The sequence below is a fragment of the Saccopteryx bilineata genome, chromosome 11 (assembly GCF_036850765.1).
Source record: "Saccopteryx bilineata isolate mSacBil1 chromosome 11, mSacBil1_pri_phased_curated, whole genome shotgun sequence".
Lineage (NCBI taxonomy): Eukaryota > Metazoa > Chordata > Mammalia > Chiroptera > Emballonuridae > Saccopteryx > Saccopteryx bilineata.
Genome location: NC_089500.1, coordinates 13,608,488 through 13,627,637, shown reverse-complemented (window position 1 = coordinate 13,627,637; position 19,150 = coordinate 13,608,488). Strand labels below are relative to the sequence as shown.

The 19,150-nt window shown below is 44.4% G+C and overlaps 1 protein-coding gene across 8 annotated transcripts in view; it reads left to right on the top strand.

Moving 5' to 3' along the window:
* NEDD4L (NEDD4 like E3 ubiquitin protein ligase) overlaps positions 1-19,150 on the top strand; it is a 339,262-nt gene that overhangs the window by 249,753 nt on the left and 70,359 nt on the right. For all 8 annotated transcript variants that reach the window (XM_066247368.1, XM_066247372.1, XM_066247370.1 and 5 more), the window contains 5 exons: positions 4,426-4,476; positions 9,706-9,767; positions 9,937-10,039; positions 11,939-12,105; positions 18,799-18,931. In XM_066247368.1, the coding sequence (XP_066103465.1) occupies positions 4,426-4,476; positions 9,706-9,767; positions 9,937-10,039; positions 11,939-12,105; positions 18,799-18,931 (516 nt within the window). The remainder of the gene's footprint in view (positions 1-4,425; positions 4,477-9,705; positions 9,768-9,936; positions 10,040-11,938; positions 12,106-18,798; positions 18,932-19,150) is intronic.

The window sequence follows — 19,150 nt, the reverse complement described above, 5'->3', positions numbered from 1 at the left end:
TGTTCTTTCTTTCTTCCTTCTGAGCATGACGACTCTAGCTGACCTCCTGCTTTAAAGAAGAATGAGACAGCGCCTAAAAGTGAATGCATCTTGACATTCAGGTGGCTCTTCAGACCGGAAGCTGTCTGAAGAGTCAATGTATTCGTTAACATTTTATCTTGAAAGCTTCCATGAAAATTTTTCAAGCCATTCATTGTTTTGATAATTCTGAGAGCCTGCTTCCGATCACCCTAAAAACAGAGCCCATTTCCCTCGTCTGGTCAGCCCTGGTCCCCGAGTGTAGGGCCACACACTCTGGAAGGTCAGCACACGGGAGTTGCGTTTAATGGTTTTGCAGGAAAGCCAACATTCTGGCTTCGTGTTAGAGGTTGTGATGTTTTCCTTGATCTGGAAGCTACAAACATCAAATCAGATTCTATCTTTCCTCTTAAACTCTTTTCCGGCAGCTTGGGTTCCAGTTCACCCATACTTCTGTCCCACTTGCTTTAGGGAGTTCTAAATCTAATTTTCTTGTAACTCCACTGCTTAATGGTTTCTAGGATAGAGCCTCGGGCAGTTGGTGAACCTGGCTGGTTTTCATTTGCTGTAGTTGAGTGGCTTTTACACCTTTGATAGCGTCACACAGAAAGAAATTAATTTGAGATCACCACTTAGTACGCACATTCATATATGGACGTAACTGAAGTAAGGCACTAATATGTTCAGTGTCCCTTGCACAAAGTGTCAGTTCACTTTGATACGCTTTTCCCGATGCCCTTTCCAGTTCCAGTGCACTCGTGTGAAACACACACGGCCTCTTACACCCCATGACCTCTGTGGTCATCAGTGGGCACTGAGATTCAGATCACAGCCTTCAAGTGCAGTTCTGACCTAAACAGTAAGTCTCGTTTTGGGGGGTTTTTGTTTGTTTGTTTTGAATGGGTTCTTTTGCGAAATTGAGTCTCATTCATTTTATGAGGACAGCTAAGCCTGGTGTCCACTCGGGGCTGGCGCTCTGGCCCAGCAGGCACACAGGAAGCCTTGGGAAATTCCTCAAGGACGTGATAGGGTTCACCGGCACTGTCAGAGTTGTCCCCAGCATTGGGTTCCTGTGGCATTCACAGGTGGTACAGCATAGCTCCATGACCATGACACATAGTTGTCCTCTCATTTAAAAGGAAACAGTTATTTTAACATTGGGGAGGGGCAGTCCTGGATATATAGTTAATCATCATGAACAGAGCAAGCTATAAAAGAGACAGTGTTTGGTGTATTAATTTTACTTTTCCTGTACGGGAATATAGATTTTTTTTCTTTTTTTATTACCTTCTATGACACATTTCAGGGGCTCTGTTTTGCATAGTCATGACACTGGAAAAATATTTGATGGCTTGTCAAAAGGGAACGTTTGTAATTGGCACTCACCTGTACATTTTCAGTCTCTAAAATAGTGTGACAGGTAATTGAGGTTGAAATTGTTAGCATTTACCACTTAACAGTAAGCACAAGAAATGCCAGCATTCACTGTATGAGTTGAAACTAATCGGGTTTTTGTGACCTCTTACAGTTAACATGTAGCTCAAGGGAAACGGTTTTATAATGGAAATCACTAAAAATTGATTTGATGAATGCATTTTTATAACAATGTTGTTTTTTTAACGGTGACATTGCTCCGCCTTTGGCTGATTTAGAGATTGTGCTTTGAATGTGACGAGAAGACTTGGTAAGGTACGAAGGAAGCTGTCTGGATCTGCAGTCCGTGCCTCAGGTGTTCAGTCAGCTGTTTCATGGGAGGAAGGAGCAGAGTCCGCACAGGAGGTCATGTTAACAGTAACATCACAGATCGCCACAAGTTTCCTAAAACTGGGCTCGGAGCCACGACTGTGTAGAGCAGGGGTCCCCAAACTATGGCCCGAGGGCCGCATGCGGCCCCCTGAGGCCATTTATCCGGCCCGCCGCACTTCCGGAAGGGGTACCTCTTTCATTGGTGGTCAGTGAGAGGAGCATAGTTCCCACTGAAATACTGGTCAGTTTGTTGATTTAAATTTACTTGTTCTTCATTTTAAATATTGTATGTGTTTCCGTTTTGTTTTTTTACTTTAAAATAAGATATGTGCAGTGTGCATAGGGATTTGTTCATAGTTTTTTTTATAGTCCGGCCCTCCAATGATCTGAGGGACAGTGAACTGGCCCCCTGTGTAAAAAGTTTGGGGACCCCTGGTGTAGAGCCACCATCCCAATAAGAAGCCCAAAGCTGGTGCACAGATACGCTTCCCTGCCTGTTACTGAGTTGAGAGCACAGGCTCTGGAACCAGCCCACCTGGATGGAAACCTGGATCAGGTCACACCTCTCCCTGGTTTGTAGGCTCCCCACTTGTAAAAGGAGGCCTAATAATAGCTCCTACTTCCCCAGTTGTTGTGAGGATTAGGTGCGGCCGTGGCACAGTGCCTGCTTCACAGGTGTATCCAAGAATGGCAGGTGTCTGTCTTCTGGTGCCTGAGCAAAGCTGAACTTGTTTGATCAGCTTAGCACGCTAACATCTCCCCAGAAAAACAACACGGGGTGTAGCAGTTACGTGAATCTTTGTTTACCGTGCACTGAGGCTAACGACAGGTGGGTAGCCTTTTTATATTCGGGTTATGAACAGCACTTCGAAAGAGATAGTCTTCTCCTCTATGGTCGCGTCCCATGGCTTTTCCTTCATAGCATCAGCCCGTAGCAGGAGGGGGAGGGGACAAGGGGCAGTTAGGTAGACCAGCAATATATGAACAGTAGTCAACATATTTCTGTGTTTTATTTTTATTTTTTTACTGTAGAGTTAATTAATATTTAAACTAGCTTTATAATGATAACTGAATCTGCCAAATTGGGGGCAGGAGTGCTCCCTAACTCTGTGGACACCCAATATGTCACCCTTTTCTGGGCCTTCTCTGACTGCTTCTTTTGTTAAGATATACAACACGTATTGGCACCTTATTTATAGTCTTGTGCGAGATGAGGGATCTCCGTGGTGGGTTGCAGAAAATGTAGCTAAGAAAATGAATGAGAATCTTATCATAAGGACGGGACTAATCCCATGCGTCCTACACACCCATGCGTCCTCCACACCCAGCCAGTGGTAACTTTGATTTTTCATTATCCTTCCTGCGTCTTTAGAGGAGACAGACAGCTTTCTAGTTAATTACATTTTTAAAATTACCTACAAGGAAATCTTAAACCCTGGGACAACTCAGGTCGCTAAGTCTCATTCATATTTACCTACTGCTGCTTTTTAAATGCAAACAGAGAGTTTTCCAAGTACCTTTGAGAAGGAGTTTCTGTAAATGAGAAAATTTCATAACCCAGTAGAGAGTGAAAATTAGGAGCCCAGATTTGGAGTTAGGAGGCCTGGATTCTCCCTTGGGCTTTTCCTCAAGCTAGTTGTGGGCCAGGTCTGATTACATCCAAAGAACTTGCCAGGTTTTAGGCATTTCTGGATATGGCCGGTGCCACTGCCTGGTTTTATATGAGGGTGACAGAAGTCCTTGTGTCCTGATTTGCACCTCAGGGCATGTCCGCCTCCGAGGCTGTGCCTCAGGCACTGTCACAGCAGGACGTGGCGCAGACATGACCTGTGAGACACCCTGTCCTCCTGGCCATGACCCCTGAACCTGAGTTAGGGTTCTCAGGTGACTCACGGAGTCTCCAAATGAATTGTGTCCAGGTCCATTTTAAGTCAGAAGGTACTACGTTACGTAGTGGATAGAGAGAGGAAGAAGCATGGTGTGACTAAGCCATGAATTTGGATTCTGCAGCAATGTGCTTACTAGATTAAAACTCTGATACCATTTTTTTATGATAAGTAATTTATAAAAATTATTAATAACTAGACTCTATGCTCTTTCCCTAGACTCTCAGCTCTTGGAGAGCTTTTTAGTATCTAGCACTTGATCCATAAATATAGGGTGGGGCTTACAGTTGTGAGTGTATGAAACACAGTTTATTTTTACAGTAGTATTTCTTAATTATTGTATTATTTTCACATGAACAGCTGTAAACCTATTTTTCCCCGCCCTGTATTTGTTAAAATGTTACCAACCTATCTTTACCGTGTTCTCTTAAGATTGGCCCAGCTGTGCCCCCAAGCCCCCTCCCACCCGAGTGGCCCTTCTTTGACAGTCGTATGCTCCTCAGTTCCAACAGATGACCTATTACCATTCTCTTAGTTAGTGGATGTCTGACCAAGTCTCAAGCAGCTAAAGGTCAGGTGTATGAGGCCTGGGGCTCACCTGTCTCCAAGTGACAGCTATCTGTGCCCCATCTGGGCCATCTGCCTTGGCCCCTCCCCGTGGTACTCCACTGTCAGGCCCTAGACCTTTGTCTCTGTTTGTAAAGAAACATTTTTAAGAATACTGACACTCCGTGAAATCGATGAGAACATTAACCCTTTGCTCTCCTCTCAACAGACACGAGACGACTTCCTGGGACAGGTGGACGTGCCCCTCAATCACCTCCCGGTAAGGACAGCCGCCTGCTTCCTGTTGCATGTTGTGAGCCGTGACTTCTGACTGTTTGCAGCTGGCTGTATCTTCAGAGTTTGCTTCCCCTGCACCGTGGAGAAGGCTGACATAAAGAGCGTGTCCTCAGGCCACCGTTCTTCTCTAGACAGTGGTCCTTTCCAGGGGATAGGAGAGAATCAAGTGTGCCTAAATCTCCAGGTGTGCCGGTCAGTGTCGCCAGCACCTTGCTCTCTGCTCTCTAGTCTTCTTTTGTCCGGTGCTGCAAACCAGCTACCTTTCTCCATCTGCACTCCTTGTCTTTGCTTTCAAATTCATCATTTGGGTCTAATTAAATGTGTGTTCCCTTTGTCTAGAATTGCACAAGCTGTTTCTTGGGGGCTGCATCTGTATAAGCTGGTGTTGCCCAGCACAGAACAAAGATGCTGTTGGTTCTGAGTAGACTTGTCATCTGCAAACTCCTACTCAAGATTTAGAAATCGTTGTCAGGTAGCAAAACATTTAGAGCTATTGACTAATAGCTCAGGTTAGAGGTGTTCCTAAGGATATAGCTAGAGTGTGGGGACAAGTCCCGGAGGCCTTGGTGGAAGGTAGATCACCTCGTATCCCTGCTTCGCTTTTCCACATGGTTCCACCCTGCCCCCAGTCCATGGTTCCCTGGGCAACACAAAGTGATTGAAATAGCAGCCAAAAGAGAGGATGAGCCAAATGATTCTGCCTTTTTGTTATTTTTTGTTGTTGTTAACGCTTTGTGTGAGCAAACACCTTACATACTCTATAAACTAAAGTGATTTAAAAGCACATCCGGAAAGCCTATCACTGCATTGTAATGGTGACTGTCACCCCATGTGAAATGCCAGGAAAGACTGTCTGTACCTTGACCTGGAAGCTTTGAAGAGGTGTCGTGAAAGGATGTGATAATAAGCAATTTATTCTTATTTATTCAGGAAAGCCATTAAGGGAGAAAGTTTTCAAATACTGTACATTCCCTTCCAGAATGCTGGCAGCAACAGTGATATCATTAAAATACTTTTGTTTCTCTATGAAAACCTGATGCAGCAAGGCACCGTGCAGAGGGTGCCTGTGCTTGCATGAGACCAGTTCTCTAAATTCTTCAGCTATAAATCCGCTGACCACAAGCGGCCTACTGGGAAGATGAGAGGGTCGGAGCGACCCTGAGCTCTCCAGGGACTGGTTGAAGAACAGACCCTTCCGTGAATGCACACGGCCAACTTACAAGCATTGTGACATCTTGGACCTGGAGCACGCAGGTCCTCCTCGGCTCACTGCCCGGTGTCGGGTCCCTGGATTAATTACGTGCCCTGCTGGGCCTTGTGGGCTGTTGCGAGAGTCCCAGCTGGAACTCTGCCAGGGAGACAAGTGAAGGGAAAGAGAGGTGGGCAGAGAGGATGATGTGAAGCTCAGGCACACCCTGCGTGCTAGAGTCACTGCCTCAATTATCAACCACAGGGGCCAGAGGAGGCCACTGTCAGCTCTTTCATTGTCCCTTAACAGGAAAAAGTAATGAGTGAAAAGGAGAAAGGAAAGAAAGTTCTCTTTGCCCCTTTGATCATGGATTTCTCATTGCTTAATACTTATCAAATGCGTCCAGCCCTGGTCGGTTAGCTCAGTTGTTTGGAGCATTGTCCCCAACTGCAGAGGTTGCTGGTTTGATCCCCGGTCAGGCACATACAGGAGCAGACCAGCGTTCCTGTCTCTGTCGCTCTCTCCCTTTCTCTCTCACCAAAAATTAAAAAAAATTTTTTAGAATCATGATTCACTTCCTTTCTCAGCCCTCTGATTCAATTCTCCCATTTTCTTCCTCCCTCCCTTCCTTCCTTCCTTCCTTCCTTCTTTCCTTTCTTCCTTCCTTCCTTCCTTCCTTCCATTGTGTGGAAAATAAATGAATAGAACAGGATTTAAGAAGTCTAGAATATTTGCTTCTGTTCCAAATTTACCACTCAGTTTTTAATACCTCTTTTCCATTTTGTTTATTTTTGAGTGAGTGAAAGAAGAAGAGGGAATGGGGAGAATTAAATTAGGTCGCTAGTCTGACCCTTTATGCAGGTCCGAGAGTAACACATAACTTCATGTACATGGGGTGTCCGTGTGCCAAGCCTTAAAAGACCCCTCAGGGGTTGTTGGCTCTGATCTGGGAGTTGCCTCGCTAACCATAATCAGTTAGTGTTCCTCTCTGGGCCTCTGTCTTCTCATCAGTAAAATGGGGCATGCATGTAGAAGATGCCAACTTCCCATCCACCTCTGGGACTCAGCATCTCAGCTCTTCTCCAGCATTCACTGAGCAGAGGCAACAATGACCGTGATGACCTACTTGTCCCCTGGGGGCCCCAGGCAGTGTGATGCACTGAAGGCATGTGGCGGAACTGAGAGACTGTGATTGAGGAGGGCGGGCACTGTCCACCCAGCCTGACATCTGTGTCATGGCTGAGGCCCAGCTCTCTGTGTCTTTCTTTCACAGTGGGGCACTAAGAGTAAACTGAGCTATCGTTGTGCTGTTATTGTTGATTTAAAAAAACAACTATGAATTTTACGTGTGTTTTTGAAATTCAGTGCATCCCCTTCACCGTACTTGACAGTAATTTGGATGATGGACTCACCTGTATGGAATTCAGTGTTGTGGAGCTTGCAGGGACTTGAGAGACCACTTACTCACGCCCTATGTTTTGTAAGTGAGGACACTGGGCCCATAGAGGGAGGTGACTTGCCCAGTGATCAGCAGATAGGTGCAGTCCTGGACCAGACCCCTGGGTCTCCTACATAGCTCTGTGATGTAGTCAAGGGCCGGGTGGGGAGTGTTTAGCCTAAGGCTTGGGTGCTTTTGAGGTTTGGGTTGGGATTCTTAGTAAGGTCACTCCCTTTCATTTGCCCACAAAGCTGTTTCTCTATCTTACCATATATCATCGTGACTAGAGTTCTGCTGAAAGGACCTGATCTTTCTAAGGTGAAAGCATTAATATCCTAAAGGTTTTCTTTGAATGCTCATGCCCTGGGACAGGAGGCAACAGCCTCCATTTTGGCTAACACTACCATTAGCATCATCAGTCTGGAGGAGATGGCGTTCTCCAAAGAGCATGCCCAGTGCTGTCCTGGGAATCTCCACTGGGCTTTTCTCCAGGCTAAATGATCCCGTAAGAGTCTGGATAATGCCAAGGAGGATCCTGTAGTTGCCCACAAGATCACCACCTTGTTCATGCGGGAGGATTTCCATGAAGGGGAATTTTTATTTTTAATACCAACTTTTTATTGCAGAGCACTGAGATGGCCACACTTATAGGTGACATGAGGATGTAGAACTGGCTGACGATGGTAATGGCCAGTGTCAAGTGTGCCAGGAAACCTTGTGAGGACTTTGTACATACCAACTCAGTTGATTGGTATAATTGTCACACCTCCTCTGTGAGTAGGGCCCTGTTATGGCCCCACTTCATAGTGAGGACACCAAAGGCACAGGGAGGTAAGGAATTTGGCTGTGGCCACATAGCTATGTAAGTAACAAAGCCAGTCCACAGACTTGGGAGATCCGCCTCCTGGTCTGTGTGGTGCTTGTCATTTAAACTACACAGTGTATGGACAGTCTCATTTTCCAGAGTTTCTCTGAGCTCTGGTTTTCTCTGTCTACTCTCGGACTCTTCGCTGCTCTGAGATTCCTGGAGTCTTGTTCATCCTGTTGATTTTTACAGTGTGAGCTACCCTTCCTCCCAGTTCTCCACCTCTCAAAACTTCCCCATTCATCTCGGGTGGGACCCCACATCTGAAAACCATTCTGATCCCCAAGTCAGAGTTGGTCTTTACTGCCGGGAAGAGCATGTCCTTGACTTTCTTCAGGGACGGTGAACTGTCATGGCGCCGGTCGCTTCCTGTAGATCAGATGAGTTTATCAGCTGCCTGCACAAGTGCCTCCATTATGCAAGGGGGTGTTCTTGGCACCAAGGATACAGTGGTGAGCAAATCCAAGTGTCTGGACTGAACTCACATTCTAGAAGTGATGAGTGATAATCCAGTAAATAAGTGAAGAGGAGAAGATAGTGAAAAGGGGGCAATAAGTCAGGAGGTTGTTTCTAGCAGGGGTAAGGGGAGGCTACTGGCAGCAATTTGGGATGTGATGTCTGAGGATACGAACCAGGATCTCAGGTCTGGAAGGCAACGTGGAGACAGCCGTGGCCTCTGGGGCCAGAGCTGTCCAGCAGAAGGACCAGCTAGGGCAGGATTCGATGGGCTGTGTGCACAGGACAGTTGGCGTAAGATGTGAACAGAGAGACTGGTTAACAGTGAGGTATTAGGTAATCAGGGGCCAGATTCTGTTTGACCTTGTAGGCCACAGGAAAGAATTTCCGGTTTGTTATAAGCGAAGTAAGAAGCCTTCAGGAGTTTAAAGCAGGGAATGACAAAACAGATAACATTTCGTGTATAAATGCATCCACACACCCCTCTGATAGAAAAAAGTCATCGTGTTGTGGTTTGTCTCTCTTATTACAGAGGTAAATATTCTAAATTGTGTTTCATGAAAGAGTCTAGGTTTTTAAGGTTTTATTACAGTGCAGCTCTTAAAAATTAATGAAGCAGTAATATTTATTTTCCTAATTTCCTGCCTGCTTTGACCAACTGATTTAGCACAATCTTTTGATTTCTTTGAGAAATGCATAAATGATACCATTGCATTCATAGCTTCATGAAATAAACACCAGCAAAAGGCAGATTGATGGTGCCTCCTAGGACGGTCTCTGTGGAGGAGATAATCGTCCAATTATCTTGGGTGGTTGACATGATACTTTCATGTTCAAAATAAAGTAAAATTGCCTTCACAGATTAGATCTTGCATATTTTCCCTGTTAACACCATCTTTAGCTTTCTTGAATGACAGGAACAAAAAGGCACTGGTGACCACCAGTTCACCAGCGTTAATCAGTGTGTGAAATTGAGGCCGCCACCCTGCAATTAGAAATTACACTTGGCATTGACGGCTGTCATTTTGTCATTTGTCTAAGGCTGGGGTTGGCTCCAAAAAAACGGATGTTGATAGTGACATCTAGTGGATCTTGAGTGGATAGAGTTCTGTGACCTATAATGTGTTTACCTGTCAACGTACTGGTTGAGGAGCCCACCCTGTCGTCGCCGCATTCTGAAACGAAACGTGCTCTCTGTGATCCAGCCTGGTGTACCTAACAATCCAAATGCTCGGAGTGTTGACACTTCCTTTCCTTCCTGCAGACAGAAGACCCAACCATGGAGCGACCCTACACGTTTAAGGACTTTCTCCTCAGACCGCGAAGGTGAGGTGTGGCGGAGGCAGGCGCCCTTCGTACTCTTGTTACTGGTTTTCTCTGAGGAAGACCCTGCCACTTCTCCTGTGTCCTCTTTTTCTAAAAGTCTTCATAAATAGGAAAGGTGTGGCCCAGCCATGTCCTTTACAACCAGTCTTTTTTTCCCTCTATTGTGCAGTCATAAATCTCGAGTGAAGGGGTTTTTGCGATTGAAAATGGCCTACATGCCGAAAAACGGAGGTCAGGATGAAGAAAACAGTGAGCAGAGGGATGACATGGAGGTAAGTGTCAGGCCTCGGTCTCTCTTTCTGGCTAAGAGCAGAAAATATTTCCCTTTAAGGCTTTATTATTTATAAGGAAGTAAGCATTTATTAAGCTCAAATATTTAAAATTTTAAAAGTGCCCATGAACCCATTTTTGATAATCTACCAGTGTGTTTGTTCTTGGTGGAAAAGGTGAACCTTTGCCCTGGCCGGGTGGGTTCATTGGTGAGAGTCGTTTCGATGCACCAAGGTTGCGGGTTTGACCTCTGGTCGGGACACACACAAGAAGCAACCACTGGATTCCTGAGGAGGCAGAGAAACAAACTGAGGTCTCTCTCTCTCTCTCTCTCTCTCTCTCTCTCTCTCTCTCCCCCTCCCTCCCTCCCTCCCTCTAAAATCAAACAATAAAATATTTTTTCAGAAAGAGGAGCTTTTTCTCTGTGTGACCATACTAATGATCAAAGAGGTTTTCCTTGATAAATGCTAAACTGTCTCTTATGAATGGTCCCCGCCCGTGTGAATCCCCCTCACGTTTGGTTGTCCTACTGCTTTGGACTCTCAGCCCTTTGTCCATCCCTTTTAGCGCTTGGAATTGCTTCCAAGTGGATGAAGTGATTCAGAAAATCCCCTCCTGGTTTCTCGCTCGTTGGGCCTGCAGGTAATCGGACACGTTAGGAAAGAGAACTTTCCTCCAGAAATGCCGTTTTGGAACCAGCTGTCCAGCGGAACTTTATTTGTTCCTTCCTGGCCTACGCTACCTTTCACCTTGCCCGTCGCACACCTGGACCGGGGGTCCCACTGCACCTGCTCAGCACACCCTCGGCAGTGCTGTTTTGTTGGTTCCTCCTCTGGCCCGGAAAATGCCCATTGAACGAGTCCTCCCTATGGCTGATTTACACATCTGTTTGCAGCTGTTGCATATACATGATACGTGCACATGTGTGTGTTGTGGGAACGCCAGCCGTCCCCTCCTCCGCCGCGAGGTCGGGTGTCAGGGCAGCATTGCGTCTGCGGGCTTCTTTCTCCCTGGGAGGAGAAGGGAAGTGGGTGGTAGACGGTCATGAATGTTAAGATTTCACAAATGCATCCGCAGATTTTTATCTCGAATCCAAGGAATTTTTTTTACTCTCTGCCGGCCTTCCAACTGCAGTAACCCCTGAATTACTTAATTTTCCAGTGACTTTACTGGGGGATGTTAGGAAGGAATACTTAGTGCCTAAACTATGTGTTGCAGAAATGTCACTCTTATTCTGGTACCGTGAAGGCTGTTTATGTGGCCCCAGAAGTGGGGAATGTCTAAGGAGAAAGCCACAGCGTCCAGAATCTTCTGGCTGCCAGGATGGTCCTGGGTGCGGTGTGGGAGCTCTACCCCCAGAGCCTGTCTCGGAGCCCCCTCCCTGGGGAACCACAGAGCCTGGGCCTCCTGGGCACTTGTGCTGTGATTTCTGTTAGAACATATGCAATATGGCTTACCTTCCCGGCTCCCTTTTCCCTTAGGGAGGTGTTGAAAAGACGGCAGCTGCAACATGACCCATGTCATTGCCATGGCTTTGTACGGCCCTGGGGGCCTGCAGGTCAGAATGTACGTGACATGTGAAAGGAGGGTAATGTGACAGAGTCACCCAGCAGACTGTACATGTCCATGTAATATGTAATATGTCCAGGTCCTGTTGCTCCTTATAATACAGTCATCTAAGAACGGCACAGTTAGTTGGCCGTTGCTGATTTTTAAGATTCCTCTAGAATTGGGGTTGTTTTGTTTCTGCTCCTTTTGGGGTTATTTCTTCCGATGTGGCACACAAAGCCACTGCAAGAGCCACGGAGCAGTGGAGCAGGGACACAGACAGCACAGTGTCTGTCCTTCCCTCCCGTCTGGAGGCCTGGCCTCATGACCTGCCATTTGACTTTCTTTCCCAGCACGGGTGGGATGTTGTGGACTCAAATGACGCAGCTTCCCAGCACCAGGAGGAGCTTCCTCCGCCTCCTCTGCCCCCCGGCTGGGAAGAAAAAGTGGACAACTTGGGTCGGACCTACTATGTCAACCACAACAACCGGACCACGCAGTGGCACCGACCAAGCTTGATGTGAGTACTGTGCACTGGTGGGGGCCCACGCTCACCCCCTGCAGGTGGGGCCAGATGTGGCGGCTCTTTGGGACCAGGCTGGGAAGTACAGCTCGCGTTTATAAAGGCAGGCGGTCGTGTGGTCCCGCTGGGCTCCTCTTCACTGATTCAGGCTCGTGGCAGCCTGTTAGGATTCGCATGTGATGAGGAAGCACCTGCCTTTGATCACGTTCTGCTCTCTTACGAACTAACTTATTTTGTCTGTCTTCTTTGTATAGGTTCCTGAAATATAAAGCAGGGGTTACGTTTCCTAGATTCCTCTCACGTGCGGTGATGGATATCATGTCCTCTTCCTCCACTTCTTCTTCTCAATACCCAGAATGGAAAACAGCCAGCAAGATGGCTTTGCCATTTCCTCTCTGCCTTAAGATTTTGGATCTTTATTCCTTTTCATTTTTTGATTTGGAAACCTTCTCAAAAATTTTAGTTTTCCCTTTTTGGTAAATTTGTATATCACCCCTTTGATATAACTAGAGCACACATGGGAGGGGCTCAAACTCAGAACTAGTAGTTACTGTTTATCATACTCCCTCCTCAGCCGCAGGGATACAATGCGCTGATTACTGTTCTGTTTATTTGGCAATTTTTGGTTTGATGATAGCAAATAAACAATAGTTAAACCTCAGCTACTATAAGGATTTGAAGTAGCTTGTTTTTAAATCATAGCATACAGCAAGATCTAAAATTAATAATATACAATGAAAGGTAAAAGAAAGAGAATTAAAAGAAGGAAAAGAAAAAAATTATTCTAGCAATCACAAGTTCCCAAGCAGCCATGATAAGGAGGTAATTATCAGTGAATTCTATCATGTGTGATATGTACTAAAATCCCAGTATATCAGATGAGATCGTTTTCTCCGGAACCCAGACTCTGAAGGAGATTACTAGTGAGTTTCTGAAACAAGTGGATTGGCAGTGTGATGGGTGGTAGTGTTGATAACCCTTTTCTCTTTCGAAATTGCAAAGGTATTCTGCATATGACTCTGGATGGGGAAGGTGGCCAAGAAGTTTGGTCTGGTTTTTGTTGATTTAGAAACAGCTTGTGGAATCTACAGCAATGAATCGGCAGTCCTTCCTAAGCTCCTCAGTGGACTCTTAAGAATATCAGCTGTCCTTGGTCAGCTTTGGACTGCCCAGCATGGACATCAAGATAGCATCTCAGGGTAGCATAAATATCCAAACGTTGAGGCAGTGCTGAACTCTTGTTAATTTTTTTCCCTATGGAAATGATTTAATGATTTTTAAAAATTTATTTTTTTTACTGTTTCCCTTTGATTAATGGCAATAGCTATTAACACTATTGTAAGCCGTTTGACTACTTTAGCTACTTGTAGTTAAAAAGAAATGGACTCACCTTAGACTTGGTTGCATGTAGTGATCGGAAGAATCTTGGTAATGATACCCTAAGCAAAACACCATATTGTACCTTTGCATCATAAGAAAGTACCTTAAAACATAGCACTCTGTGGGGACCAGAGTGTCATGTGACCTCTGTAGAGGAGTGACCCCTAGCAACTCACAAAAGAGAAAATACTAATGACCAATGCTTATATGGGACATTTGTCACCTCCATTAATAGTTATGTGAACTGAAGTCTGTATTTAGGGGATAAATAGTGACAATTGCAACTTTCTCTTCCTCACAGGCTTGTGAAACTAATTCGGGATTTACTGAGAAAACACTGCATATGTTTTTCTAACCATTCTAATTTGGGGGGCAGTGTCCCAAAGAACTAAACCAAAACAGAACAGGTAACTTGTGTAATGCTGGCAAATCAGCGGTCCAGAAGCAACATGGGAAAAACGTAGTTCTTCATCCAAGTTCAGGTTCAGGGTATAAGTTAGGACATGACTGTCCCCATCCGGGAGGCAGCTGTGCTCAAAGGAGAGGTGGAACCAGGAAGGTCATCAGCAGAACTCTGGGCGGAACGCACAGCGTGGCTCCCTTCCAACAGGCGTGAGTTCTAGAAAGCAAGAGGAAAGTTAGATGAGGAAAGAGTGGGTTTCCACAGTGACCGCTTCATCCCATCTGAGCGGCTCGAGAACTTGGGTTTCTTTTTCTGTTTAATTTTATTTGGCTTGGCCATAAGCTCCCATGCTTTCCAGAATTAAAGTATTGTTTTAATTCAAAAGTAATTGTTTTCACAATTCAGTCTTTACGGAATACTATAGTATACACTTGAGAGGAAAACTGATACTAAGAAGTCACTATTTAAAGGCTGTATCTGAGGAAACTGGATAGTGATTACCACATGCTAACCAAAGAATTAAGGCTCTCCAAGTGACTCTCGTTTCTTACTCAGTTTACAGCAGACTTGTGCCCTCAACTCCAACCCCCTGAAAAATCTGGTGGCCCTAGGCTGTTCTCACAAGGTTCTTTCCTATCCTCTCTCCTCCAGACTGGCCGCCACAGTCACAGGCGTGCAGTGCACCAACACGACTTGATCGTGCAAGCTGCTTTCTAAATACTTGCTCCTCTTTTTGGCACTGTGGTTATGCTAGTTCCCACCCCACCATCTCCCCCCAAAAGGCAGAACAAACTAGAGCATGCCCCTTCCCCTGGCAGCCGCTCTTCCTCCACAGTCAGGCGTCCCCTGTCATGGCCCAGAGCACAGGACATTCCCATTCCCTGCTGGAGCGGGGATGTGTTCCTTATTCACAGATCTGCCCTTTGCACCCGGCAGACAGAGTCAGAGCTCGGCCAGTGCCTTTGACAGCGTAAGGGACCACAAATGAATCACTTCTGAAAGTGATTATAGGCACGTGGCTTTCTGAAGTGTCTAGGGCAGGTTCAGGCCTGAATGGACTATTTATTATAGAACAAAAGGTCACCATAGAAGACACCCCTGCCCCCACAAGTCTAATGGTGGCTTTTAAAACACCTCTAATTTTAGATTTGTCTTTTTCCTATTTAAACAAACTGTCAGCTTTTTATTGTGCAATTTTTTTTAAATGGGGAGACATTATATTAATGCTATACATGAAGATGAACTTGTTAAACTCACTTATTTTCATTCTTTCTTTAGCTCTTTTTGAAACACTTTGTATTTCTTCCTCTCTAATTCAGTCATATCTAAGTACCCCAGGTCATCATGATAGTCACTAATGTATGTGAATGTGAATAATCTGACAACTGGTCTTGACTTGGCACTGAACTTGATAAATTTGTCATTCTTGTCTTTATTCATTGTGCACTTCCTGTGAAAGTCAAATGAAGAATACATATGTGAAATTAATGACTGAAGAAAATTGAAATAGACATTTCTTAAAATGTTTTCTTGCCCCCAATAAAACCATTTTTGTTTGAATTTGTCAGATTAGAAATATTTTCGTATGTCCATCTTCCCATTGGTGAGCATTTCAATGTGCAGTCCGCTTCAACAACTTCCATTCCAGCCCTCTTATTCAGTCACTTGATTAAATACAGAAAGCCTCCATGGGGTGAACATTTTCATTTTATCACTAAAGACCATAGAAGCCCATGTTTGGAATTACAAAATCACAGGTTCCTGTATCTTGCTGCTTTATGCTATTTAGTTGTTTCTGGTTCACACAGATTACTAATTATTTGGGCATGTTGGGTAAGGAAGATTGGTATAATTGATTTTAAATGCCCCTTTAAAAAAAATAGTTCTTCCAAAATAATGGAAATTTGTATACTTCTGAGAAATACCGAACATACACATAGTAATATGGAAACCTTATTCTTTTCAACCTCTCAAAGTCCCTGTAATAATTCAAGTGTGGTTTAGGGTGGGGCATATGGCCAGCATGCAAACATTAGTCACTTGGTGTTGAGTGAGTGAATGATGACTGATATTTCAAGTGAAGATTTAAAATTTTAATGAAACTCTTATATGTAAAATATTTTTAAATAAAGCTGGTTGTTATAAAATGATACTGCTTTCATCCTCAATAAAAAAGGAAAGAGGATATTATAGTTTCCTTTGCCTTCTTATTCCCTTCTGAAATATTTATAGTTCACATATTTTATTAAAGTATTCTGATCATTCTATTCTAATTTTTGTGATATTTGTAATACCTTATAATTATTTTTTATAATCATTGTGTGCTTAAGAAATGAATGTCATATAGAAACAACTGCAGCAACATCAAACCACAAATACAGGCAGTCTCCAGGTTACGAACAAGATAGGTTTGTAGGTTTGTTCTTCAGTTAAATTTGTATGTAAGTTGGAACAGGTACAATTACATATTAATGCAACTTAGATGTTTGTTTTAACATAGTACTTTTCTGTACATATAAATACTTAAACAACCTTAAACAGTCTTGGATGATGCAGAAGATGATGGACTTGTTGGAGAGGATGGGACTGGTGTTAGAGTGCCAGGGATTGATTCTGCTGCTGGAGTCAGTTTCTCGAAGTGTAGGCATCTAGGGAGGTTTTTGTTTGTTTGTTTGTTTGCTTTTTTCCTTTTTGTATTCTTCTGAAGTTGGAAACGGGGAGGCAGTCAGACAGACTCCCGCATGCACCCGACTGGGATCCACCCGGCACGCTCACCAGGGGGCGACGCTCTGCCCATCTGGGGCGTCGCTCCGTCACGACCAGAGCCAGTCCAGTGCCTGAGGCAGAGGCCATGGAGCCATCCCCAGTGCCCGGGCCATCTTTGCTCCAATGGAGCCTTGGCTGCGGGAGGGGAAGAGAGAGACAGAGAGGAAGGAGAGGGGGAGGGGTGGAGAAGCAGATGGGCGCTTCTCCTGTGTGCCCTGGCTGGGAATCGAACCCGGGACTTCCGCACGCCAGGCCGACGCTCTACCACTGAGCCAACTGGCCAGGGCATCTAGGGAGGTTTGTAACAGAGCTTTCCTTTCTCTCATCACAAATAGCCCTGTAGCATCTCAGGCCTTCAATGACTGCACAGTAAACTCTGGTGCACCTCTCTGTGTCAGGGTCTTGCTCCTCTAACTTTGCCATTCTGCTTCAATGAGATGAAAGCATCAGCTATCTCTTGTAGAAAACTTTTTTAGTTCTGGAGTTTCTAGGTCCCTGTTTCTTTCCTGAATGCTATCATCTGCTGCTCTGGTTCCATGAGGTCTTCATCGGTTAGTTCTTTGCCATGAGAGTCGAGTGACTCTATGATACTATTTTCACTGATGTCCACCTGCAGGTGATTACCAATAGCCCTTATGGTGCTCCACTAGTAAGTACAAGTTGTAAGTTAGATGTTTGTAACTTGGGGACTTCCTGAATAATATTATATGTTCTAACATATTTATTAGTATCATCTTTTATCATTCTGTTTTGATGGTTTCAGAAATGTTATTGAGTATACTTGTGTGCCCCTTGACTTTAATTATGTTCTGCGTGGCCATCATTGTCAGTTTTTCTGAAGGTACCTCTATTTAGTATACTATTTTTAGTCTAGTTATATCAGCATTTTAACATTACTATAAAATGTGCAGGATTTATATTTCTAAGAGTTCAAAGATTTATGTATTGAGTGTGCAGCTACAACAAAACTTTATTAATTCAGATTTTCATAATAAGGAATTATGTTAATATGGATTAATTGAAAGCTAACATTCATACTAACCCCTTTACCAGTAGTTAATTGTTCAAAGATGTCTGTTAGAAGTATCTAAACTATCTCAGAAATTGGCCTTAAAGAGTCGCCTGTGTATTTGCATATAGGCCTGCTAGTTGCAAGCTGTATTCACTATTGAGGGGCCCAACAGGCTCACTGTATCATTAGTTTGATACTGTATTAGAATGTTTTAAAACCCATGTTTTAGGAAAAATCTGTGACACAGGTCTTTGATTAATACTGTATTCCAATTAGTCTGAAATACAATGTTTTCAAATATTTTGAAATATTAACTTGTGACATCATTTTTGTTAACTGAACATACTGTCTTATCAAAAGAGTCTGTGCAAGTTTTCTCTGGAAAACATTTTGACATTTAAACTTCTACTCTGAAAGCCTCCAAGTTGTATTTTTCAAAAAGGATGATTGCCTGTAATGTATAGTAAAAGTTTTCAAGATAGAATCAGTGCTTTCAGATCCTGAACTAAGAAAGTTAGTTATATGACCAAACAATATATTTAGATAGAGAGTATGACCTTGCAGTAATCTTCAAACCCCACTTTAATTTGGGAGGCGATTGCCTGATGTCTGAATGTTAACTGTTGAGCAGGGAGAAAAGTAGTGTTCTGATTCTGAGAGTCAGTCCAAGTGAGAGATGGTCCTGAAAAAAATTTGGGTTGGGTCAGGATCACTTCCCTCCAGATCCCCGCTTTGAATCTGTAACATTTACGCTTTGGTCCATTGTTAATGACCAAAAGTTGCTACCTTGTCATTGGGAGACTCCTAGAAGGGTCATGCCTGACACCTCTCCTTACAGAGGCCTGACATCTGGGGCTTTGATTTCTCTCCTTTCTTAAATACAACAGTACCTTTCGGAGTATCTGCCTGAATGATGCCCAGAACGTTGTGACGGATGCATTTAAAGCTGTATTTATTTGATGAAACAAACCTAGAACTAGACATTGGCCAAAATAGGGTAGAAGAATTCTCACTGTCAGAGTCTGTTCACTGTAAGAGCGCTGGCGTTTTAGAGGGTGTAAGGCACTGGGTTCTTGTTAATGGGCCACTTCTCAATGTCGGCCTCCTGTCTCCATTGCCCCGCCCTCAGGGACGTGTCTTCCGAGTCAGAGAGCAACCTGCGCCAGATCAACCAGGAGGCTGCGCATAGGCGCTTCCGCTCCCGCCGGCACATCAGCGAGGACCTGGAGCCCGAGCCCTCCGAGGGCAGCGAGGGCCCAGAGGTACTGCATCCTGTCCTGACCTGCACTCCTTGCCTCTCCTCGCCTCGTCCCCCCAGCTTGATTCCTTGTTGTGATTTCTGTTCTCTGTAAAAGCAGTCTAAAAAAATAAAGCTCGTGGTCTCATAGCTAATTGACAACCATTGGGATATTAATTTTAAAAGTGCTTATAAAAGCCATATTTGATGAATACTTGTATCTATATCTTTATAAAAGGGAATG